Consider the following 24,731-nt stretch of genomic DNA (forward strand, 5'->3'; position numbering starts at 1 on the left):
GTAGATACGGTATAAAACGGATCTTAGCTTAGAGGGTGGTTCGATAAAGTATCTTTATGTACACTTTTGCTGGCAGCTCGATAACTTTTCACGACCGCGCCACGATCCTCTGCTGGATACACGCGTATATCGGACGTCGCTCAAGCGGAGCGGGAACCGATGTAAAAATCGCGGCGGCGGGTTTCGTACGCGACGTGGCGGGGTCGTGGAAATTCGAGCGACGATGGATCGTTACTAGAGTGACGGTGATCGATGGTGATATGACAGTGAGAGTTGCTAATGGCGGTAAATGAGAGAGTACTATGACGGTGTGCGATTACGGTTTGACGGTATACACAGAGTTCAGAGATCAGCTGGACGTATTACGTAGATGTGAATGGATAATGGTGCGTATGAAGCAAGCAGTGCGAATACGAACTAATAGGGTTACAAGCAGAGCAAATGCTGTCTACGTGGCAGCAATACTCGTGGTGATTCCAACGAACCGGAGAGAGCAACAAGGCACCCAGGGTTTAACGTACACGGGGTTCGAAAGAGTGGCACCCCCATCGAGGTGTACGAAAAAGTAGAACGTCGTTTCGATACTTGTTGCCTTGTTGCTCCTCCTTTGTTTCTAATTTTCTTTACAATCTTTTTTTTTTCAAGGGGGGAGGGTCGACTGAAAGCTGTTCTTGATTTTTTACCTTTTCCTCAAATGCACGTTGGAGGATGTCGACGAGGCGGGTGGGGGTGGGGGTGGAGCACCCCTTTCCCTGATTCTGACAATTGTTAGCATTTGTTAGTGCAATGGAGGTCACACACTTTGGTGTGTGCTTGTGTCTCTGCGTGTTGTACGTGTATCTGTATCGATGTGCGTGTATGCGTGTTCGTGTGTAACGTCGAACGTGTGCGCTGTTGCGCAAAGTGTCTGGCGGTTGTCGTGTGCTCGTGCGAAGCTCGTTCGTCGCGAACTTGTATGATTCTCGACCGTGACGCGTCTAAGTAAGCTGATTGTCCGTTTTGATTCTCGCAGATTTTTTTCTATATATATATATATATGTATACATGTATCTCTCTCTTTCGTTTTTTTTCTCGATGAAAATTCGAAAGGAGCGGCGCGCAACGTTATCGCACCGCTCCTCTCACGTTTGCCACGATCATTTTTCCTGTAATGGTGTGTCGCGACGGATTTTCAGCTACTGATCGACTATCCCGAGATTTCTCGTTCATCTTGGTATCGGTTCGCTTCGTTTTCCGCTAAAATGCAGGCGCGACGCGTGACGTCGCGGAATCGATCGCCAGGCGCGGAGGCGGAACCTGGGCACGCGTTCCCTCGCGGTTCCCCTCCGCGCGGTTTTTCCGGCATTTTCCTGGGCTCAAGTAGAAAAATACTATTCTAATCTGGTCGAACGGTTGCTCTCGCGTGATTAAATGCTAATAAGTCTTTGCAGTTCTGTTGCGGTAAAGTCGATGACGTCAATAAATACTATATCGATAAATATATATATGTATGTATATATATATATAAATTTCGTAATAATCATATGTAACTTATATGCACGCATATATACAACATTCGCGTGGCCACGTGTGCACGTACGGTTATACATATCTGTGCATATAATTCATTTGCATATATATCTGTATATATTACGTATATCAAGAATTAGAAAAAACATCTGAAAGACTATGACAACGCGCCTCGCGGTTAAAAACCCTCTGCTCCATTCTAACCCTCTCTCCCTTAACTTCACTCTATATTGCTATTCGTTGGTTCGATTTCGTCCGCTATAAATTCTCGTTAGTCCTACGAAAAAACTGGAGGGTACATACGTACGTACATACTACGTATATATATATATATATATATATATATATATACTCTCATAAAATTTCCCATTTAAATCCCTCTAACTAGAACCGTAAATATCCTCTACACGATTTCCGCGTGGGCAGCTAAAGGATCGATTAAAATCTACCGATTCGCGATTAAAGACACCCTCCTCTAATAAGTATATCCTACGATCTCCGTTTCGCCTCCAAGATCGATGAGCGTACCGATCGCGAGCGGAGGCCGTGAGAAACCTTTTCCCATCCCCTACGACAGACTAATTCCCTACACCGTTTCGCTCGCGTTTCAACGCGATCGATCGATCGTGTTCTCCTCCGCTCGTTCGTCTCAACGAGAAAGAAACGAGCTACCGCGATTATGCTGTTCAAGGAGGAGAACTGTCCGCGCGAAATTTCAACGCTGCTCTCTCGAGCGTCGGATCGAGCGATTTCTTTGGCGATCATTGACGAGTATACTAAAAAAAAAAAAAGAAAAAAAAAAGAGAAAGAATGACGGGAACGATGATTCGGTAGAACCTGTTGATCGAGTCCGTGGACAGAGCTAACAGAGTGGACAGAAGTTCGACTTCTGTTTCCGGAGAAGCTATATATGCGAAACGAATAAGGGGGAAAGAGAGAGACGTCTTGTTCCGACATTGTCTCGTTTTCGTAACGATCGTGTAGCTGTGATTTCGGTCGAAAACGATACGAGGGAAGGGTTCCACACAAAGAGACTTGGTAGACTCGCTTTTCGCCCTTTCGAAAGGGAAGTGTACATTTTTGTGGCACCCTATCGATGGATTAGTAGCGTCAGTTGTCCACAAAGAAAAATCTGTACAGTGTTATGGTACAACAAAGATAATCGTAGCATTAACATTGTCTAATTGGATTTTTAACAAACTAAAACAAGCATTTTTCTAATATATACTCCACATTATGAACGCGACGCAAGCATAATATAAAGCGGCGTCGTTCAAATTAAAAATACTAATTATACATCTAAGAATCAATATAAATATTACAACAAATTAAAAGATATTCGATATTAACCACAACTGTCGCTAGAATCCGCATTTTCTCGCTCACAAAAATTCGGAAACCTTTAACAACCCCTAAGGGGTGAATCCGACGAACTAGCCATTTGCATCGTTCGACACGGACGAATAAAAATCTGACAAACAGTCTCTTTGTTCGTACACGTTCCCTCGTGGAAATTACAGTAAAAAAAAGAAAAAAAAACACAGATTAAAGTGCACAGTAACGAAGAAACCGTCCGTTTGTCCGCTTAACCGAAGTGCGTGAACGGGACCCAGTTGGGGTAAGTAAGCGGTGGCTGTTGTGGCAATGCGTGTGTCGCTGCGTGTGTGTGATAGTGTAAGCTACGGCCGGCTCCTGGTGGCATTACTGGAACGGCAATCGTCGACTGGGCTTGATGGGCCTGATGGCCGACTACGTCTACGAACGGACCCGTCCCCGCGGCTGGAATCGCAGCGACCGCCTGCGCAGCCTGCGCGGCGGCCGCGTGGCTTGTGACATAGTACGGATTGTGTGCAGGTGGCCTCACGCTGTTGTTGTTGTTGTTCAATTGTGGTTGTTGAGTTGTAGTTGGTGGTAGACGGTAGTTGTCGCAGTTGCGTTGGGGTTGCAGTTCGTAGTCGGGTACCAAAGACACCACAAAACCAAAACCACAAAGAATTAGCCCAGAAAAAAAGGGACGTCGTCGAGAGCAAGAGAAACTGAAAATGTTCGCGGATGGGAATGTGGGGACGATGTTGGGAGTCGAGAAGAGGGTTTTCACGGGGAGAGGATTCCGAGTTGGACGACCCGTTCCATTTGACCCGACAACTTTCTCACCGCAAACAACCCCGGGGATTGAACCGCTAACTCGCGCGGAGACAATCGATAAGCCGGAGGAGCTGATCGAGCTTCCTGTTGCCCCGTTATTTTTCTCTGGATACTTTCCACGGATAAATTAGGGGCTCTTTTCGTTTGTGGTAACGCAGGTATTAACGATCGAGCAACGTGAAAGTGGAACGGGACGTCCGCGATTCTCGAGTATCGTTTGATCTCGGCCCTGTTCGCCTCCTCTTTTCCGTGTTCCACACGATGGAGGCGAGCAGTGGCGAGAGGGGGGCGGTGGACGGTTTAAAGGCTGGAGGATTACAGAAACGATAAGCGCTAAAGCGATCAAAGCTCTCTGAAAGCCACCGCAATACGATGCGCACTTTTCTTTTCGCCGCTTCTCTCGTGAACGCGAACGAAAAACTGATCCCGCGGAGACTTTCGTCCATAAATTAATTTCCCTCCCGGCAAGTGATGCGAGACAGAAACGGGAGGCGGCGGAAAACAGATCTTTTCGCACGTTCCAAAGTGGATTAAGCAGTGACGGGTTTAGAAACAGCAGTGTTAGGTGCGCTGAAGCCACGTTGTTACAGATATAATAGACCGTGGGAGACTTTCCAGCGACGTTTTCGCGCGCGTTCGACGGTACACCACTCTCGTCGGGACTCCTCGAAAATATGTGCTTCAAACAAGAAAAATCCAACAGAAGTGATTCGGCCCGCGTGATTCTCGTTCGCGTTTCTGTCCTTCGCGCGGTGCGTTTCTTCGTTTAATTTAGCTGCGTTGAATTTCGATGGGATGCGAGGAAGCGGAGGCGCAGTACAGATCAATTTTGACGACGTTCAGCTACGGGAAACGGATAAAAATAAAAAGAATAAAAAAAAAAAAAAAAAATACATATACAGAATGACAGAAACCAATATAATATGTGAGTAGCTTTAAATGAAACTGTCGGAAGTGACGAACTAAAGAGGTGCGAAAAAGATCAGTCCAGTATAAATATGCCCGCTTCCAGTAATGCCAATCAGGACGAGGTATCGAGGATACCTCGAGTATACAGACGTGCACACGAGTCTCTCTGTTCAGGTAAGGCACGCACACATCGTGACTATTCTTGATACGGCCGATATCCGTCGTTCGTATGCGACATATATGAAACACCTTGATTACGGAATGAGCAACAACATCAAAGCCCAGTCTAACAGCGTACGTGAAGAGCGGAGAGCGTGTGAGCTTCTTGTAAAAATAGTATTTCAGCGAAGAGAACGAGGAAAGAACCTCTGGCTGTCGAGAGAAATTAATTTATGGACACGAAGTGTGATTCGCGTGGCATGCGGCATGATTCGTGTTAAGAGATGATTGTCGAACAATTCGGTGGTCACCCGTTAATCTCTCTCTCCCTCTCTGTCACTCTCTCTCTCCCTCTCTTTCTCTCTTGATTCCAAAAGTACAGAATATCGCGTCAGATCACAGGCGTTCGTCTTATCCCTCGGGTCCACCGGATTGTTCGCACGATGAATGCAACGGCATCATAAATAAAGATTTTCCACTGTTCGTGCTACGTTAGTCCGAGACAGAAGCGCTGCGAACAGTCCTGCGAATATACTGTCACGGTTTAGTTCGAGTATAATATATCACGAAGAAGAACGCGACGTACGCGGACAGAAGACTCGATGCGAGGAGTCGAGTAGGTACGAGACCGTTTACCTGTTCTGGGCGATTTTCCTCAACGTGTCCGGGCTTCGTATCAGCTTGTCCAACGTCTGCGTGAGATTGGCGAACGTCGGACGATGGGTGCGTTCCTTCTGCCAGCAATCGAGCATCAGCTGATAGATCGCCTCGGGACAGTCCATCGGCGCTGGGAGCCTGTATCCTTTCTCGATCGACTTTATCACATCCTGATTAGACCAGTTCCAGTACGGCCGCTCGCCGTAGGACATCACCTCCCAGCAAACGATCCCCATGCTCCATACGTCCGACGCGCTGGTGAACTTCCGGAACGCTATCGCTTCGGGAGCTGTCCATCGTACCGGGATCTTTCCACCCTTTTTGCCGGAGTAAACAGTCTTTCAAGATTCGATATTTGAAAGTCTCGATACATGCGACGAGAACGCGAGGGCGTTCTCGTTAAGGGGTTGGTGATATCAGTTGTCGCGCGAAACTCCGTTCGCGCGGCTTTTCCATCCGACTACTTACCCTGGTCGTGTACGCGCCTTCCGTCGCGCTCTCGATCTCCCTGCTCAGCCCAAAGTCGGCGATCTTGCAGACCAACGCGGCGTTCACCAGCACGTTCCTCGCCGCCAGGTCCCGGTGCACGTAGTTCATCTCCGCCAGGTACTGCATACCGCTCGCTATACCGCGCAGCATGCCTACTAGCTGCAGCACCTGGAACTTGCCGTCGTTCGCCCGCAGGAAAGTGTCCAGGCTGCCGTTCTCCATGAATTCGGTGATGATCATCACTGGATTGCTCTTCGTCACGACACCCTGCAGGAATATCACGTTCGGGTGCTCGAACTGGCCCATGATGGACGCTTCGGTGAGGAAATCGTTACGGGCCTTGTCCGCGGAGCCTGGTTTCAGCGTCTTGATCGCCACGTCGATCTCCGTACGGCCATCCGGCGCTACTTTCAGTTTACCGCGACAAACGTCGCCAAACTCGCCGCCACCTGTTCCGGTTACCATCAAACGGTGGACAGAAGAAAAATGGAAAAGGAAGAATCGTTAGAACCAGGCGAGACCAACCGTTGGTGGTTTTTAAAGCGAAACGGGACGAGACTTTGGTATGTACCTATGATGGCCTCTATCGTGATGTATCCAGCGTCGATCTCTCTGGCGAACTCTCTGACGGCCTGGTTCGGGTCCTCGTACGTGTGAGGGTCGACGTAGCTTCTGGCGCCACCGCCACCGGCACCACCGGCACTGGCCGCTGCGACTCCCACTGCAGGTGTGAACAGCGGCGTGGTCACTGCAACGTCACCAAAACAGAGTTCATTATATTAACACGAGGGTCGGTGTGCTTAATTTTGACGGAATCTCGGAGCGGTACGATTAACAACAGATCGCTCCGTGCCTGAGAGCCGTGTCATCCCGTGAAAACACTCACACACCCTTCCTCTTAAGGAAAAAAAAAAGAAAAAAAAATAACGAGATTTTTCAACGTTCAATATAGTGGATAACGCAGAACTAAAATGAAGCTGAAGCTCTTCTAAGCTGCTCTTCGAGGCTCTTAAAATGACAAAATTCTCTATTCAACGCGTGATCGTTTCTATAAGACTGGTCTATCTTGAACGAAATTTCTCTGAAACGTTGTAAACGAAACGAAAAAGTGACAAAATTCCACTATGTTGTAAAAAGATCTAATGTGGAGAAAAAAATATATATATGACAAGAGGTATGCTAATTTCCATGCCAGCGGTAGAAATACTCTCGCATGCCTAGTACACGCCAAATGATCTCAATTACGATGCATCGGATTGAATGACGTTAGTCGTAGCACCGAGTGCAGAGGATGCTCCGGTCGAATCGAATTACTTCGTCGCCCGTTAATTTACATCCGCGAATGCATCTGCGACGGCTCGCCACTCTAGCCGCGTCGAATTAATTCGAGTTCCACCGAAACATCCACCGTTCCCAGCGCGTCGACGCTCAACTGCATCGTCCGCGGACGATTTTAAGAAGAGATCTGCTGGCTGGCTGAAAAAAAGTAGAACGATGCAATAGAAAGAACACGAGACGTATCGAAGAGCAAAGAGTGTATCTCATGCTATTATTCTATCGTGCTTCTCATCTACGTACAATCCAAGAGAGAGATAGAAAGAGAGAAAGATAGAGAAAAAGAAGAGAGAAAGAGAGAGAAAAAGGAAGAAAAAAACAGTAAGAAAATAGAGAGAGAGAGAGAGAAAGAGAGAGAGAGAGACATAGAGGAAAAGAACGTGGATCGTGGTACGAGCTGTAGAGAATAATTTACAAAGGACAATGTGTTTCTGTGTTCGAGTCTCAGCGAGTGTAACGTGTCGGGGCGCAATCCTCCGGTTCGCAAAATTTCGATCGAGTCTTATTGGGTCTGATTAAGGACTTACGCGAGGACTTGCTCTTGTTGTTGGTGTGGGTTGTCACAATCGGTGAACTGTCCATTTTGCAGTGCACTGTGAACAACACAACAACCAACACACTAATTGACAAACAGCAAACAAAAAGAAGCGGTGTATGTTCTAATGAACAGTTTAATGACGCGAGGCGAGCGAAGGCAGCGTGACGTGAAACAAATGGATGTCTTTTAAGAACGCGTTCGGCTCGTTTTTTTTCTCGATCTTCGTGCAGCTTTCGTCTTTGTCTCCTACGATAATTACACGTACGTGGATCAATAAAAATTGTACGTGTACGTATAAAAAAATAAAAAAATAAAGAGAACAGAACAAAATGACACACGTTAAAAAAGAACATCAAACAAATGCAATGCTAACGATACACACTGACAACGATATATGCATGCAATGTACAACATATCTATATCTATATATATGTATAGAACGACGGCAAGCACGAAGCACGCACACGCACACGCACGTCTTTCGAGTGTACACTGTGTATGTCTGCATGATGGCGAAACGAACGTGAAAGAACGTGCGTGTCGATGCACTAAAAAATTTGGAACGCGTCAAAAGAGATGCACATACAAGGGGGGGTGCAAGATTAGCTACGTAAAACTGAGTTCCTAGAAGAGAAAAAAAAAAACTTGAGGTGTTGGAGAAGACTTACTGTAGGTCACAACTAGTCCTGTAGTAGCAGGCGATTGTGTACATTGTTTCATTGGGTTTTTTCATGGATTTTTCATGGAGGCAGGTTCGATAGATTAGGGGAATCGCACATGAAAAGAAAGAATCGAAAGAATTTGGTTAGAACGATGGCAATCAGCCGTGTCCGGTATGAATTTTGCACGAAAGCGATCGTCTCTCATCGTATGCATTCTCTTTACTTCCTGGCCAAGCACGGACTTGGGCGACTTTCGTTTCGCACCGTTTTACTTATCTACATCGCCCGTTTTTCTTTCAACGAACCACATTTTCAGTAATCTTTCTTTCGTCAAAGAGAGAAACTTCTAAAAAGAACTGGGTGTTTAGCGACAAGACATTATCATTGGGTACTGTATACGTGACAGGGGTGGTCTGGGGGTCGATACTTGCTGGGTCTAACGGGGTTGGTGAATTCAAATATATACTTATTAGTCACAAGACACGAGGGCGCAGTGAAACAACTATGAAAGTGACAAGGGGGGGGGGGTGGTAGCGATAATAAACTTATAAAGAAAAGAGAAATCGAGCCGACTGGCTAAGGGCAAACGTACCTTCGCCGTTCCTGTACTCCAACGTATCGCAGTCGCTCGGCTGTTTCTTGTTGCATTCGTCCGAGGCCCTGCTGCATCGAAATCATAGAGTCACGCATCAATGGAATCACATCAGTATACGAAGATACGACTCGACTAACTTCGCCGATACCAAGACTTTTCATTCTACACGCGAGATTGTAAGAGCAATTCGTTTACCTTCTCAAAATCAGGACGGTCATAATAATGATAATGACCAGGAGAACTACCACGGCTACGATAGCGCCTGCTATAATCCTCACTTGCATATTGTCGTCCTCCCCGACATAGTCTGAAACGAGATCGAACGAATCGTCCACTGAGAGACTGTGGCTATTTCGCTTCGACTTCGATACGATTCGACAACGAATCCGAGTAATTACCTAGACCCATAGCGTGAGGGGTCTTCTTGTAGACCACCGGCGTGTATTCACCCCAACCTCTGGTCGTCTTCGCTCGCACTTGCACCGCGTAATCGGTCGACGGTTTCAGACCTTTGAAAGTCGCTGATAAGTCGGAGGTTTGGACCATGGTAGCGTTGGTGGCGTCGTCGTAACGCGGATAACACCTCGCTGAAACAACTCGTCGTTAATAACCGGTAGAAAGAAGGGAAGAAACTGGCTATTGGGCCATCAAGAATCTCACCTTCGTATCTCTCGACCAGATCGCTGTCTCCACTGTCGGTCACAGGAGCGTCCCAGCTGATGCTGAGCTCTGTGCTCTTCACGCCTGTGATCCTGACGTTGCTGACCAAACTGGGCACGCTGGCTTCCGTCGTCACGGTGATGTCCACGTACTCGGATTTCCCGGCCAGCGCGGACACGCCGTTCTGGGCGAACACTTGGAAGCGATAGGTGGTGACCGCGTTCAGGCCAGTGATCGTGATCTTCGTGTCGTTGAAGACCTCCTGCTCGAGAGAAACCCGGTCAGTCCAATCGCGTGTCTTAACACGACGCTCTCCAACCGGACGAAACTTACGGTATTGGGAATGTATTTGACACCCGTGCTACAAGCGTCGCAGATCACCTTGTACGTCGTGTCCGTCCTGCCTCCCAGCATGTGCGGTGCGTTCCAGGATAGGATCACCGTCGACTGATCGACAAAGTTCACCGTTAAATTCTGCGGCGCCGACGGTGGCTCTGCAAAAGGCGGAAGAATCATTCGAACACTCTGTTCAACCTCCTCGCACAAGATGATTTACAGTAATCGCTGGTCGAACGGAGACTCACGCGTGCATGGCATTTTCTTGGAGTCCTTCTCGGCTCTGAAATAACCCGGGTTGCACCGACACTCCGTGTACGCGTAATCGGAGGACTTACTGTGAGCCGGACAAGCCTCGCAGCTCTGCGATCCCACCTCGTGCTTGAATTTACCGATCGGGCACTCCTTGCATTCCTGTTTCTCGTCGTCAGCCTGGTATCCAGGCTTGCAGTGGCACCCGCCGTTCGGCAGATACCATTTCCCGTCTCCCTTGCAGAGGAAGGTGGGCTGCTCGATCACCACCGCGTTGTCCACGCAGGTACCGATCGTCTGCTCGATCAGCGCGACCTCGCGGCCGGTTGGCGTCGCTGGGAAGTGGGCAAAGTTCACGGAGATCTCCGGGCAGCTGATGTAGTAGACCTTGATGGCCAGGATCGAGATGCAGGCGCCCTGGTCGCGAAACGCGAAGTACACGCCCTTCTTCGTCACGGGTATCGACTTCACCTCCGTGTTTATCACCACCTCCGTGTTCGTGTTGAACCTGCCCTCGCCAGCGGCGATGCGCCCTGCGGATGAAACGCGTCGTGTACTTGGCCGCGTCGAGCCCTTGGCTATGGCCAGGGAAAAGTTTCCGGAACGAGAGCCGGAAGGGTGCGCGTATTTTGGCAAGCTTACCGATCAACTTGTAGCTATCCGTCTCCCACGGTGGCTGCTCCTTGGTGGCCACGTCGAACTCGTAGTAAAGCAGACTGAACGTCTCCTTGCAGCTGAGCGCGTTTCCGGGGAACAACGAGCAGTCGCGGGTCGTGAATTTGATTTCTATGTACATGCGATTCGCCGGTCCCCTCTCGATGAACGGCGTCCATAGCCAATTGTTCACGTTGTTGTACGCCACGTCGCAGACAACGTAACTCCGCCAATTGATGCCCTTGTCGAAGTTCGTGAACGACTCTTCCACCCACTGGAACAGAAACGAGCACGGGACGATCTTAATTTCCGTAATATGCCCTCGATTAACGGCGAAACACCGCGACCATGACTCTTTCCCTCCTTACATTCTACTCGCGGCCCGTTTAGCCTACGCGTGCGCCCGAATCAACCGAGATGAGATAAACGCTGTTTAAATAACGCGAGACGCCCCCTATCCCCCTTCAGCGGGGGGATCCTCCTTTCAGGAGCGGTTCTCCGGAGCGCCTTCGCCGTCGTGTTTGCCTACGGATTACAGGGCGAGATCCCACCGAGTCAGCATCCACGAAATCAGCTTTGCGCGAACCCTCCCCTCGCAGCTTTCCACCGTGGAGAGAGACGTTTCTTTCCGTTCTCGAACGCTTCAAGGTCTTCCTATTGATTTCGCCCTCCACCACCCTCCCCTGATGATATTTACAGAAACTACGAAGACGGATTACCCGGGCTGCTACGGATTTCCGAACTTCCCAAGAATCCGAGGCTGGCTCGCGCAACGACCAGGAGAGACCCAAGGAAGAAGATCGCGGCGGATGAACAGAGATTTATTCCCCCCAACTCGACCCCTTTCGACGGGGGTGACCGAGGCGCGTTCGATAGAGACGCTTTCTGATCTTTATCGAGCCTCGATCTCTAGACAGCGAAAAAGACGAGAGAGAGAGAGAGAGAAAGAGAGAGATGCAGACGGATCCACGGGGGCTGGTCCCCGTGTACGCGCGATCCGAGGAACCACTTGTCCGTCGACGTTGGACGCGGTATCCTCCCTCGGCAAATGATGAGGCGGAGTGGCCAGGTCGTCGACTTGCGACAAACAGACCGCAAGGAATTACCGGCGCGCGTTACCATTAGTTTTATTGCCCCCCTCGGCTCGAGCTCGTCCCGAGAGAGACCGCAAAAAGTTCCGACCGAGCAAGAAGGACCCGTCGTCGCCGTCGTCGTCGTCGTCGTCGCGGTCCTCGTGGCCATCGTCAGGGTTTCTCCCGTCCTCGACTGACTATTCCCTCTCTCTCTCTCTCTCCCTCTTTCGATACTCGCAATGGAAAGGCTCTACGTAGGTAAGAGAGGCTGTGGAAGAGGGGGAGGGGGGCGGAGAGGGGAAAAAAAAGCGGGTAGATCGAGAAGGCCAGGCTTCTTACCCAGAAGATTTTCTTGCGGACGTGTTTCCGGCAGGGAGGCCGCAATAAATTCAGCCGTACGGTTACTCGGTAGCACAAAGAGATTATTACGCTGGAAAGATGACGAGCAGGACAGAGGGGGGGATAGGGGATCGAGAAAAAACGATTTCGTTTCGGTGGATGGACGGTTCGAGGGACTCGGCTCGGCGATCTGAAAAATCCACGGCGACCTGTGCGCCGCGTTAACGAATGTGCTTAACCTCCTCAGGGACGAATTCCATTTTTTTCCCTCCGACGAGAACGGAGTTCTGCGTGTAATAACCAGATGAATGGGCTAGATAAGTAATATCGTAATTAACGAGAAACTATGCGTCGTCATTCCTCGAGAGATTAACGATGAACGTGGTCAATCGTAATTATCGTCGAGACAAAACGACTTCGAGCGACTGTTATCCTCTCGAGTCGAGGAATCGTAAAGGACACAGAAGGCGCGAGGCGATATCATCTCGCGGAGACTATTAGCGAGACGAAGGAAACTCCTGTAGACGTCGTTTCGACGCCTACGCGGGTGCTTTATCGGCTGGGAAATTGCGTTAAATTCCTGGCTCCCCTTAGCCGTCGCCGTCGCTCTGTCTTTCCACGGCGCTTTTACTTCGTTCCTCTGTCGCGAGCCTTCCAGACTGTCGCGTGGCGGAAAAAAGACAGAGCGGGGGCACGCGCGTCGTTAACGCCGCGGAATTTAATTGGATCCCGCCGAGACGTCCTCTTTTAAGGTGCCGCGTGAATTTTTCGGTGGGCCGGATTTCCCAGCGGCGCGATCCTCCCGTGAAATTACTCGCACACCCTGTGCGTGCGTCTACGTGTGCAGGCGGTGAGAACGGGAAGGGAAAGAGTGGAAAAAGAGTGGGAAAGTTAAAAACGAGCACGCTCGACCGACTCTGGGGGTTGTAACGAGGAAAAAGAAGATACGTACACGTACGTATGCACGTATATCGATGTTCAAGGTACTTCTTCAGGCCCTTCCTGGGTGGCGGCGGGCAGAGATTTTAAATGGAATTAATTACGCCACTTAACGTGTTTCGCGCCTCGGGTTCGTTAGCATGCCGCATGCGAGACTGGTAACCAGCCGCCCTCGGGGGTAATTTCGCTCTTTATCGCGTGAACCACCACCGAATTCGTCGGATCCCGCGTTGCGTTCCTCAATTAGTACGCGATCGATCGACAGACGCGATACGAATCCATTAAGATCCGCGGCGTTTCGAAAATCCGGGACGATATACAACGTTCCGTTTCAGGGGTGGACCACCGTGGCTGGCTCGATGCGAGATGACGCGGGACCGCCGCGAAAGTAATTAGAAACAACGGGCTCGCGTCGTCTCGCGTAACGTTCGCGCTTTATCGCGGCTGCGATCGCGTTGGTCCGCGCGAATCGTTCATTAACGGGCTGAGCGCGAAAATATTGTTCAAAAGTATTCCCACTCGGTGTTTTTAATCGACTGGGTAACTAACGACCACCCGATACGCTCGATTCACCTTTGATCGCGTTTATGGGAGAAAAATAACGCAGCTCCGTGTGGCGATCGACGATTACATTTCACGCTTCGATCGACTCGATCTTAATACTAACATTAACGGACGATCAATTTATTACACTGGACTTACTAACAACCTTCGAAACTAACTTTCCACGTGTATCTCAAATTGCAACAGAGTTAATTCTCTCGTCGATCTCGTTCTCAATGATCGCAGATCGACCCGCTGAAAGATATAACCAGCGACTTACCACAAAACGAACGATTTTAGAGGAAACAAATCGGAAGAATACCGCGTGGTACGTTGACCCGCGCGAAAGAACCTGCGACGAGCGAAAAGGGGTGAGAGGTGAAAGATAAAGAGCTTCGTTCCGCCTGGTTATTCGTCGCTCTCCTCACCCCGTGTAACGACGAAGCTCACCCATCCTCGATAAAGAGTAACGCGCGCTGCTCGAGCAGGACATCAAAGCCGTCGATTTGTCGGGAACGGAGTACGAGAGTACACCTGGAGGAACAGGGTCCTCTCAGCGGTTTCTATTTCCTCGTGGATCAACCGGCGCTGGTAAATAGATACGAGCCATCGGTTTCGAAATAAAGCCAATAAGCTCCAGCGGAGCGAGCAAGCGGGGGCAGAGGCACGAGTAGTCTTCCGCGGCGGATAGAACGAGGAGGGATAGGAGTTCGGCTTGCCTCCCTTATCCCATGGCTAGGAGAGGTTCCCTCGAACGGCGGCCCGTAATATTGCCACCATAATCGCAATTCCGATGGTGTAGCTCCGTTCGAGCGGGGCGCAGCCAGCCTGGCTGGGAAGACTTAGGGGGTTACGTGGGGTGGACGAACTTTCAGTCTAGCGGAGGGCTTGCGGATCTTAATATATATTGAGCTCTCGTGCGCCACCCCTCGCCCTTGGGGTTGCAACGGGGTGAGGGCGCGCGGCTGGCCTCTCTCTTCTTCCTCCCAGTCTACGTGCACCACGTTCTACCGGCCGTTTCATAGAGGAACGCGCTGCGTTACCACCCCGAGGGCGCGGGGGTACGCGCGAGTCGCCGCGGCGGAATCGCGAAAGTTAAATTAACTCCGGGGGCTGGTTGCGCGACTCGCGAGGGATCCGATCGACCACACCGAGCGTCTATCTATCGGCAGTTACGGTTTTTTCTTTGTCGAGCAGTGGATCGCTTCGTCGAGCCACTTTGCTCGGCAGGTATGCCGGTGATTATGCGGGCTCGTTTAACCAGGCGCCTGGTTTTTGGCTTCTTGTTGGACCGCTGGATCTATCCAGCCGGTTTTAAATCTGCGAGCAACGTCGAGCTACTTTCGCGGATTTCGAAACGTCTTCAAAAGAGAGCAACTGGTAGGATCATCGAAAGCGAGCAACAAGCGACGATGTTTGTTGCTATAGAGAAAACAGAGCGACTAAGAAGGAAGAGGCTTAGGTAATAAGCGGTGGCTTTTGCGTGGTACGCGAAGCATCACGAAAAGGAAACATCCCTTAGCTTAAGGGAGCAAAACTGAGCGGGTTTTTCGCTCCTCTTTCCGTGGAGACTATAGCAGAGAGGGATAGGACGAAGGGAGGGTCGCTCGAGCAAGCGCGCATATGTGTGCGTCCGAACGAGCTGACCAACCCTCGTACACTGTAAGGGTGGTTACGTCGCGCGCCAATCGCAAACTTTATGTAGCCGTTTATTCGGCACCCTTGGTCTGATATCGCGGCGCCTTCGAATGGGGAAAGTAGGTGGAAACACCATTTAAGGAGCATTTCCACGGATCCCGGGCGTTAACTGAGATTTTTCTTCCCGGGGACCGCGCGACGCGTATATACGAGCGCGAAGGGAGGGAAATATCGAGGCGAGAGAAGAGGGAGAGCACGATCGGGCGAGAATTTATTTCTGGATTATTCGTCGGGGGATCGCGCGTCCCGGGATAGGACAAATCGTTCTCTTACCCGGGATCGGGAGTGTCGCGAGGTAATTTTCAGCCGCCAGATTTACGATCGGAAGATCGACTACCGACGGGGGCGGCAGTCGCTGCGAAAATTTGATTACGCCCGATAGAAAAATTGCCGATAATCTCGTCAAATTCCAGCGGGGAAGGCTGGCGACGCCCACCGTTGGAATTTGTTGCCAAGTCGACCTCGACGCGAAAACGATGCTTCTTATCAAACGGTGACAGTTATCGCGAACGCTGAATTAGCAGAAGCGAGAAACAGTGCGATATGAAAGCGAGAAAACGAAAGGCGCGACTAAGAGGAACGAGAGAGACTCGAACGAAGAGACGGCAGAGTCTGTCGAACGGATTTGTCTCGCGATCGGATGACAGCAACGACTCGTTTATCGATATTCACCCATCCATAATGAGCCTAACCGGCGTCGTAATATTTCGAGTTAACACGGCGTGTCGTCAGTGTCGCGTGTCGCTCGAAGGGATGAACGCGCCAATGACCGTCGCCCCTGACGAGACGACGCGTCACGGCTGTAACAAGAAGGGCTGCCTCGGTCACACGGGGGCTGAAAACCGTGCTAAGTCCGAGCAGAGACTTTTCAACGAACTCTCGACTTTTTGGCTTCTCGCGTTCTCCCTCTCCCTCTCTCTTTCCCAAGAAATTGCCCGTCGATTCCCCCACGTTCTCGGGAACGCGATCTACCCCGAGGTCGGAAACTGCCAGCAGACAGACAGTCAGACAGACGCAGAGACAGCGCGAGCCCAATAAGAGGAGCGGAGGAGAGACCAACAAGAAGACGAAACTCGCGAACCATCCAGCGGCGCGAGTTGCGCCGAGTTTCGGGAGTGTGAATGGGGTCTGGTCCAAAGATACACCGGGAGCGATATCCCGGTGCTATTTCGAGTCGACTGTAAGGCGAGTGTCGGCGCGCAAGGGGCGTAGCCGGGCAATGATCGTGGCGAGGAGACGGAGCCGGCACGTCGCGTCTGTTACGGGCCACGGCTGCAAACGAGCCACCGATCGGACGCGGTACCAAATTGCGGATCGTTCTGCATACCCGATGTAATTTTTCCACCCCGCGTTCGATGATTGCATTGGGGTGCGCGGGCGAGGCCGATCTTATGCTAATCCGCGAAGGGAGCCGAGGAAAGGAGCAAACGATCGTTCCCTCTCTCCGTCCCTTCCGAGCGGGCCTTCATAAAATCGTCACGAATTAGCCCCCGAAGGGAGGGTCAATCCGAAGGGGGTTGGGTTTAATATCGAAAGACCTGGCCGGCTGCGTGTAGCCCTCGACGCACGCCCCTGGAACCTGTCAGTTTGACGTATCGCAGTCGCGGGAATCCATTATACAGTCAATTACTCGTCGTGACAGGGAACGCGCGGAGCGAACGCGGCATCTGACGCCATCGAGCGCGCCCAATAGTCGAACGAGGGACCCACCAGCGGCCGCGTCCACCGGCAAATTCAACGGGACAACGTTCCTCGAGTTTCCCGCGGCACGTCGACTAAAGTTAGGCACACCGGACGTGACTACGACCCTCCTCCCCGATCGGGCCGCGAATCTTCAGGAATGGCCGCCAGGAATTTCGCAGGGGCCACCGCGTCGTACGAATCGACGAGCGATTCGAAGGGCGGAACGGGGTGGAGGGACGCTCGTCGAGTGCGTTAATTAAAATTCGCGGCTCCGCCGGGGGATCCCAATAAAGTGGACGAAATATCGGCGCACCGCTGGGGCCGGACCGTGGAGAGGGCCGGGCAATTTTTTCGACGGCTCTCCTCACGGCAGGTTGCACGCTGCGAGCCGGAAGTCACGATCGAACCTCGTTAACCGTTTGAATTGGTTAGCGGGGCACCGTCTCGGCGCGTGCACGAGTGGCTTCGCCGGCATTTGCATGCGATATTTGGATACAATAATCGTGGTCCTCGCGTGACGAACACGTCCAGATGGTACGCGGCGGGACGATCTTCACCTGTCTACGAACGGCATTGCTGTGACCATTGTTCGCGGTCCCGTCCTCCCTCTTGCGCGGCCGACCTTTGACGCCGTGAGTTATTTCTGTGGGATCGCCTCTCGATTGCGACGAAATATCACCTCGCAAACCGTGCACGGTGTCTCTCTTTCGTTCGCTGGTTCGTATCGAAGACAAACGTGGCTGAACGGCGAAGATCCCGTATCTACCGCCCGCTGGATAGCCAGCTCGACGAGATTATGAAATTAAAAATACAATTTCCCGGATAACCGAGGCGTTTCCACCCTCCCCTGGTCAAATATTTTTTCAGAGGCTTAGCTTCGGCGAACAATGCCGTCTTGGAGAGATATCGCGCTGGAGAGCGCTAGGTATAAGCCGTAAAAAGAATGGAAAAATAAGAGAAAGAAAGAGAAGTGCTACAGTAGGAGGGTGGACGGGGGTTGGTGAAAAAGCCGACGAAGTTAGGAACGGGCGACGTCGACGAGCGAGGCGCACCGCCGCCCGCGACCATCCCTTTTCCCCGGGCCAGAGAAATTGAGTTTCGGAGTTCGCTTCGACCCCCTCTGGGGGTGGCGAACTCACCTCGCGGCCCGTACGACGCCGCGCGCTTCCTCCCAGGCTACGCGCCACCTTTATCGCAGTAATGAAACTGTGTTTATGATAATCCAACAATGGAACAATGTGGGTAACGACCGAGGGGCAACGGGGCGTAGTCACAATGGCCCGCGGCTAGGCGGCCTCTCACCTAGGAAGAAAGCCGATGGATGGAAAGTAGGGGGATGCGAAAGGGAGCGAGACCTTGACGGAAGAGGGTCCCACCGCTCTATGGTCAGGGTTTTCGGCTCCCGAATCTTAATTAGGAATTTCACGAGGGCTCCAGCGCAGCGTCCACGCTCTATGGAAACGACAGAGGGCACGCAGTGGGGAGGGAAGAGTCGAAAAAAGGAGGAGGAATAACGTCGTCCCGCGGCACCCTGTTCGATCGCCGCTAAGATAAGACGTTCGGAGATAGCGCGGCTGGGAAGGGGGAAACGGAGAAGGGTTCATCCCGATGCTGGTTTCTTTGTTTTTCGCATTGTCCCAGTGCGCGCTCGAAAGGCTCGCAGCGCAGGGGACGACTCTGATAATGCGTAGGAACCGTGCCGTTGCTGTTTCCGAGAAATCGTCCGGAGGAACAAAGGCGCGCCGATTTTTAATTGAGCGCGCCACCGCGCGAATTAGCGTGGTTCCTTCTATGGTTCTCTCTCGACCCCTCCCCTCATCCCTAGACTGCTTCGCGTTACAGATTCCCCGCGGGGGTCGCAATTTCCGCGGGACACGAAAGTTCCCTGCGAACTTTTCGCGTAGATTAATTCGGGGATTTATCATCGTTGCGTGCGAGGGGGTGGCGCGCTGACCGCGACCGAGATTGTTCCGGCGAGCGGAATCAAAGTTGCGGTGGAAGAATGGCGGTCGGAATTCCCGCGACTCGGCCATAAAACTGGCCACCGAGCGAATGGACGTGTTTTTCTTTCAGCTCGTTCATATTTGCGCCCCTGTTTACGGTTCCCCGACCGCGGAGACATTCGAAGGATTCCGTAGGGGGTGAAAAAGGGGCGAGGAGGTCGGCGGCCACCGGGGTGCTTGGGAAAGTTCGCCGCGGGACCCAACTCGCGATGGATCTCTCTCCTCTCGGAGATCGAGAGGCTCTTCCCCTCTTCTCGTTCCTCTTTTGTCCTGTCTTTATCCGTCCGTCTCGCGGCGGAGCCCGCGCGTGGCGCCGCGGAGGCCTCGGACCGGGGAACCCAGCGTTCAGCTGGTGCAGAGGCCCGCCGCGGTGCTGGGTACGAGGAGGAAACGCGGCGAGCCACTCGACGACTCGTGTCAATAAACAGAGTCTCTCTTCTAACGACGCGGGCTGGATGACAGATATATACGCGCTGGCGAAGGAGAAAGCGAGCGAACGGTGGACAAAGAGGATGAAAAGCGGCGGGTACAAAGAAGAAAAGGAAGAAGACGAAGGAGGTAAGCAGGCAGAGGAAGAGGGGGTTGGGTGGGCGAGGGAGTCTGAAGAAGAAAAGGACGAGTGATATGGAGAAGAGAAGGAGGAGGAGGAGAAGGAGGGTGAGAGGGGGTGGGGGTACGAGAGGTGGAAAGAAGTAAGGAAAGGTAAGAAGAGAAAGAGAGGCAGCAGGCGCAGGCAACGGCCTGCAGAAGCCCCGAAGGCCGTTCACATGAATACCAGTCTTTCCATTAGTACTCGAATGGAGGAGCCCTGGCCGATGCATGATCGATACTCGCAGATCCAATCTCGCTCGGGCCTCGTCCAATCGCGATCGAGGACCACTGCGAGATACAATGTAACCGAGCTGTGCGTTCGCCCCGCCGACGTTTTTTTCGCCGCGCGTGCTCTCGAGTAGAACGATATCCTTGCGAACGGTGAACACGCGGGAGCTCTTAAACGTCCACGCTTCGAGAGGACCGGGGCGAGGACTGGCGAGTCGAGGAGCAGGACCGAACTACTCGTGTCCCCTTGCCCGGTTTATGGCCGACGTTCGTTCGTGGGTCCTGTCCGGAGTTCCCAGGGTTCGCGCGCGCGAGAATCACTCGTGGACGAGTGCTTCAGCGAGGATGAGAAAGAAAAAAAAAAAGAAAAAAAGGAGAGTGGAGAACGGATTTTCCGGCTAGAGAAGAGGTGAAGAAAAAAATAGAGTAGGTGTGGAGAAGAGGGCAATTACGGTGACCGGCGAAAGCAGGCCATGGTTTCTCGAAATATATACCTAGCGGACAGTAGTTTCTACTCTGCCTCGGTGGATTCACGTTCCCGGTTCCGCTCTACCCACTTTCCATCCACCTCTCCTCGGGAGGCTGGGGAATATTAATGTCCCTCATATTTTATAGAACCACTCGGAGGGCACACGCTCTCCGTGTGCGTGCCGTCCTCCTCCCCCGCTTATAAAGGACTAAAAATATATATGTACGTAGTAGGGTGGTGCGCGCTCGGGGCTCGCGTAGATCCTTATCCGCGGGGACAATGACAAAACGAGCAAAGGTCGAAATACCTAGAGAAGTTAATTCGGTTGTCGGTTCGCAGCTCCTCTTCGCTACATCTCTTTCCCTTTCTCTACCGCCCCTGTCTTTCACCCCTTTCACGCCACCCCGTCACTGATTCCGTACACCAACGGAGAGGAGTCTTATCAACTGTGACTTTTTATTTTTCACCCGATCCCTCCACCCCGACACACTCCTACTGGCCTTCTCCTCCCCTGGTGCTGTAGATAATTTTAACGAGCGGCACATTTTTCTCTGGGAAATGACCCCGCAGCGGATTAGAAGGAGCGGCTCGCGGAGGACGAGAAAAAGAGGGTAGAGAACGAGACGCGTTCCATCCGCGATGAGAGTACTCTCTTTCGTGCTCTTTTAGCGACCACTGGCCCGGCTCGCTTCATCGTTCCTTCGCGCTCGAAACAACGGGCCGTTTCTGCCGGATCCAAGGGAATACGACGACCGCGTAGATAAATCATTCCCGCTGGAGAGACGGCAATTTATTATCCGGACGGTGTACGCCGCGCTTTACTCGAAATCGTGGAATTAATTTCTCCCTGTAATCCAGATCGCTAATGCTCGCAGCGATGTTTAATGGGCACGGTCAGCGGAAGAAGCGGTGTGATTCGGTCCTTATTGAAAAATCGGTGTTTAATGGTGCTTGACGTGCTTTAATTTAGAACCTCCCTCTATGTTATGGGAGCGCTTGTAAAAGCTATTGATTTCTCGCTTCGTGCGCTTACAGTCGATTGCGTTCGCACGTTATCTCTACGCGAAAGAGATCTATTTTTTTTTCTTTTTCTCTGTACAATTGTTCATGGAATTTGTCAAAGACCGTGCAAAGAATAATTAGAGAAAAGAATAAAGAGATGTGACGGGACAAATTTTACGAAAGTCGTTCCAACACCCCATGGTATCGTACCAGAGATACGCGGCCACATGGGCGGATCGTGCAACGACGCGGACCAACGATAACGAGCAGACACTCTTCCTGTATCCAGGATCGAATTACGGCTACTTTGTCACGAACAGAGCCACCTTATCACGCTGATCGTAATTCTCGCTTCCTCGTCGCGACGACACCTCGTGGGATTCATATCCATCGAACGCATTCCATCGGGTCGAAACGATTAATCCAGCAGCAGAATCACCATCCCCATCCGGTCTCATCCGAACTGGAATCCCAAAGACGCGGGAAAACCGTGAGACGACGGTCGCAGCGAGTCGGTAGGGGGAGACGCGAGCGTTTTCTCAACGGAAAATGCCAGTTTCGCGGCAGTCGTTGATTGCGTTCCTGTCGTCCGTGCGACACGTAGCCACCCTCCTCCTCCCTTATCCCGTCGCAGCTTTCGCTTCTGCGAGCTGGGACACGTCGAGGTTTTCCAAATTGACTTTCGCCCCCGCTGTTAGCCGGCGTTCTTCCCGCTCGTAGCAGGCGTGTAGACTTTGGTATGCGCGTCCCGTTCCGTGGGTGGGTCCGAGCGGAGGGTGCAGAGGGGTGGAAAAGTTCGGAACGCTGGTTATTTCGTGGGCAACAATGCCACGGAGATGAATCATCGATCCCAGGCCAAACGTGCACGCGTGTCCCGCGCGGTCTGAGGTGCGTGTTTGTACGGGGCGATGCTTGCGATGGCTCCAAGGGATCTCGTGGTGGCGCGTGGTCCTTTGAGGGGGTCGAACGTACCGCGGTGTCAATCCTACCGGTGGATCGACCCCTCGACAAATTGGCAATCCTCTCTCTCTCTCTCTCTCGATCCTTCTCACGGGATACGCCAGGCTCGAGTGTCCTCGATCGCGAGCGCTCGCGGATCGTTTCCTTTGTGCCTCGAAGCAGCGTCGTGGCCCCTTCGAAATTTCCCAAGACCGTTTTTATCGATCATCGACGACTCTACGCGGGGTATCCTGAGAGCATTTTCACTTGGTCCACGGCTTGTATAGGTACATATATAGACAACATTCGGGGGCAGCGCATTTTTCCGTGGGACGAAGATTCGATTACCCTCGTAGCGGTGGCTGCGCGTTTCCAGCCACGAACTGTACACGTACCCCGGGTGAATTTAATTCCGTACGACTCTGCGAGAGCGGAGAGTCGCCGGTTTTTCTCGCTACGCTCCCGTACGTCGGAACTTTTTCGAAGGGTCTCTCTACCGGTGCTCCCACGTGACCTCACGGTTGATTTAACCACTCTCCTCTCTTTCTTTCTTTCTCTCGCTCCGCCCGGTGTATCCATTTATCCCGCCACCCTTCGTGCTCTTTTTCTTCTCGCTAGATCGAGGGAACAGGCAGGGTAGAAAGGGGGAGGAACGTGCGCCCCGGTATTGCACCCGTGACTCTCTTTCTCTCTTCTCTTGTTCCCTCCATCTTTCGATCCTCTTGTCTGCGTTCCTCTTTCTTTCGCGTCTTACCCATGGGCAACCCGTGGTCACGTCCCAGTCGCTATGGAAACCCGGGGCCGAATCGAGATGGAAACTCACCCCCTCTTCCTCTATCCCTTTCTCATTCGACCGTGTGTTCCTCTAGTCTTCTCTCCGTCACGTATTCGAACTTCGTATCTTCGTCTCTCCCCTCTCTCTCTCTATCTCTCTCCCTCTCTTACTCTCTATTTTCTCTGATCGTGCCCACGCTTTCCATCTTCGTTTAATCCAGCGAGCGAAGCGGCGAGCCCAGTTTCGTCTTCCGCTGTGGCTGTCCTTCCCCACCGGCTCTGATCTCTTCTCACCCTCCGACGCGCGCGCGCGCGCGCGCTTCCAGTCGCCTGGTCTCGTTAGTTTAACCCACGCGCGCCGAATCGTAATGGGAAACGTACAGATGCATTAGGAGAGGCTTTGCCATCCTAGATACCCACGACGCCCAGACAGGGTGCCACCGTTCAAAGGTATTGCCGCACCTCGCCCTCCCATTTCCCGGGGTCCGCCCTCCTCCTCTTCCACCGCACCGCGAGTGCTCGCCTTCTACGCCTTCTATTTTCTCCACCGTCGTCTTCGATCCGGTCCTCGATTCAGCCGTCGGATCGTCTCCGATGAATTTAACCCTTCCCCAACGCGGAGGAAACCCGCGGAAGGGAGGAACGGGGCGAGCAGCACCCCGCCCCACCCCGGAAACCGGATTAAATCCGACCGCGCGCGCAATCAGAGCTCATAAATCGGATTTTTACCTTACGAACGACGAGCGGCAGGAATAACCGGCGTTGACCGCGTTCGGGGCATAAATCTTCCCCGGCGGGGCCAGCCGCCATTATTCGCTACGACTCTTTTCTTCGTGGCATGAATACGCTTTGGCCCGCGACGGTAAACCGAGGCGAAATTAAAAACGCTGCCCGATCTATTCCGTGATGCGGGGAAAAATACGTGCCCCCAGCGCGGACTGGTAACGCACGGAGAGATCAGAGGAGGCCGCTGGACGGGACAGACTGTTTAACTTGCCGTACGCATTCGACCCTATCCTCTTCCCCGAGGTGGCTCACGTACGGTAAACGCGATGCAGTTTCACAGTTCAGACCGATGAAACGGACGAAAGAAGAGGGAATATTATTCTCATCGGAGGAGTAGAGCGTAAGGGGGTTTAACGACTGCGCGCGAGTCGTGCAGAGGCGTTTAGGGGGTTGATGCGCTGGACGAGAACAGGCCGGGTCAGGTCGAAGTGGCGCTACGGAATTATTCCGTCCGCGATCTTATTAATTTCAGCGGTGAATTCGTGACGAAAGCGAGGGAACGGGCAGGGGGGGGGGGGGGGGGGCACGGGAAGTGTACACGGGAGAGAGAGTTCAGAGAGGTTGAATTTATGCCGCTGGTGACTCGGGGCGGACCCATCCAGGGCGCTCTCTCGCCCGTTTGTATGCTTTGTACTCGTCCGGTTGCCCTCTTTCTCTTTGTGCGCGGGAAACGAGGAAAGACGCGGATTTTAGTATTCACGTTGGTTGTCGTTTTTATGATTTTAATTCCTGGAAATTACTTTTGTGGTACCGCGTGGTTCTGG

The 24,731-nt window shown here is 52.1% G+C and overlaps 1 protein-coding gene across 20 annotated transcripts in view; it reads right to left on the minus strand.

Moving 5' to 3' along the window:
• Eph (Eph receptor tyrosine kinase) overlaps positions 1-24,731 on the minus strand; it is a 90,104-nt gene that overhangs the window by 1,065 nt on the left and 64,308 nt on the right. Inside the window, exons 5-17 of one of the 20 annotated variants that reach the window (XM_076902071.1) lie at positions 10,889-11,174; positions 10,243-10,779; positions 9,992-10,152; positions 9,659-9,920; positions 9,397-9,585; positions 9,194-9,305; positions 8,996-9,063; positions 8,410-8,427; positions 7,731-7,796; positions 6,440-6,616; positions 5,848-6,317; positions 5,359-5,717; positions 684-758 (exon numbers count right to left, since the gene is read on the minus strand). In XM_076902071.1, coding sequence (XP_076758186.1) covers positions 684-758; positions 5,359-5,717; positions 5,848-6,317; positions 6,440-6,616; positions 7,731-7,796; positions 8,410-8,427; positions 8,996-9,063; positions 9,194-9,305; positions 9,397-9,585; positions 9,659-9,920; positions 9,992-10,152; positions 10,243-10,779; positions 10,889-11,174 — 2,780 coding nt within the window. Of the gene's footprint in view, positions 1-683; positions 759-3,047; positions 3,375-5,358; positions 5,718-5,847; positions 6,318-6,439; positions 6,617-7,730; positions 7,797-8,409; positions 8,428-8,995; positions 9,067-9,193; positions 9,306-9,396; positions 9,586-9,658; positions 9,921-9,991; positions 10,153-10,242; positions 10,780-10,888; positions 11,175-24,731 lie in introns of those variants that run through there. The other 19 variants (XM_076902075.1, XM_076902073.1, XM_076902070.1 and 16 more) reach the window with 19 other exon arrangements.

This window comes from Xylocopa sonorina, chromosome 9, assembly GCF_050948175.1.
Source record: "Xylocopa sonorina isolate GNS202 chromosome 9, iyXylSono1_principal, whole genome shotgun sequence".
In the NCBI taxonomy this organism is placed as follows: Eukaryota; Metazoa; Arthropoda; class Insecta; order Hymenoptera; family Apidae; genus Xylocopa; species Xylocopa sonorina.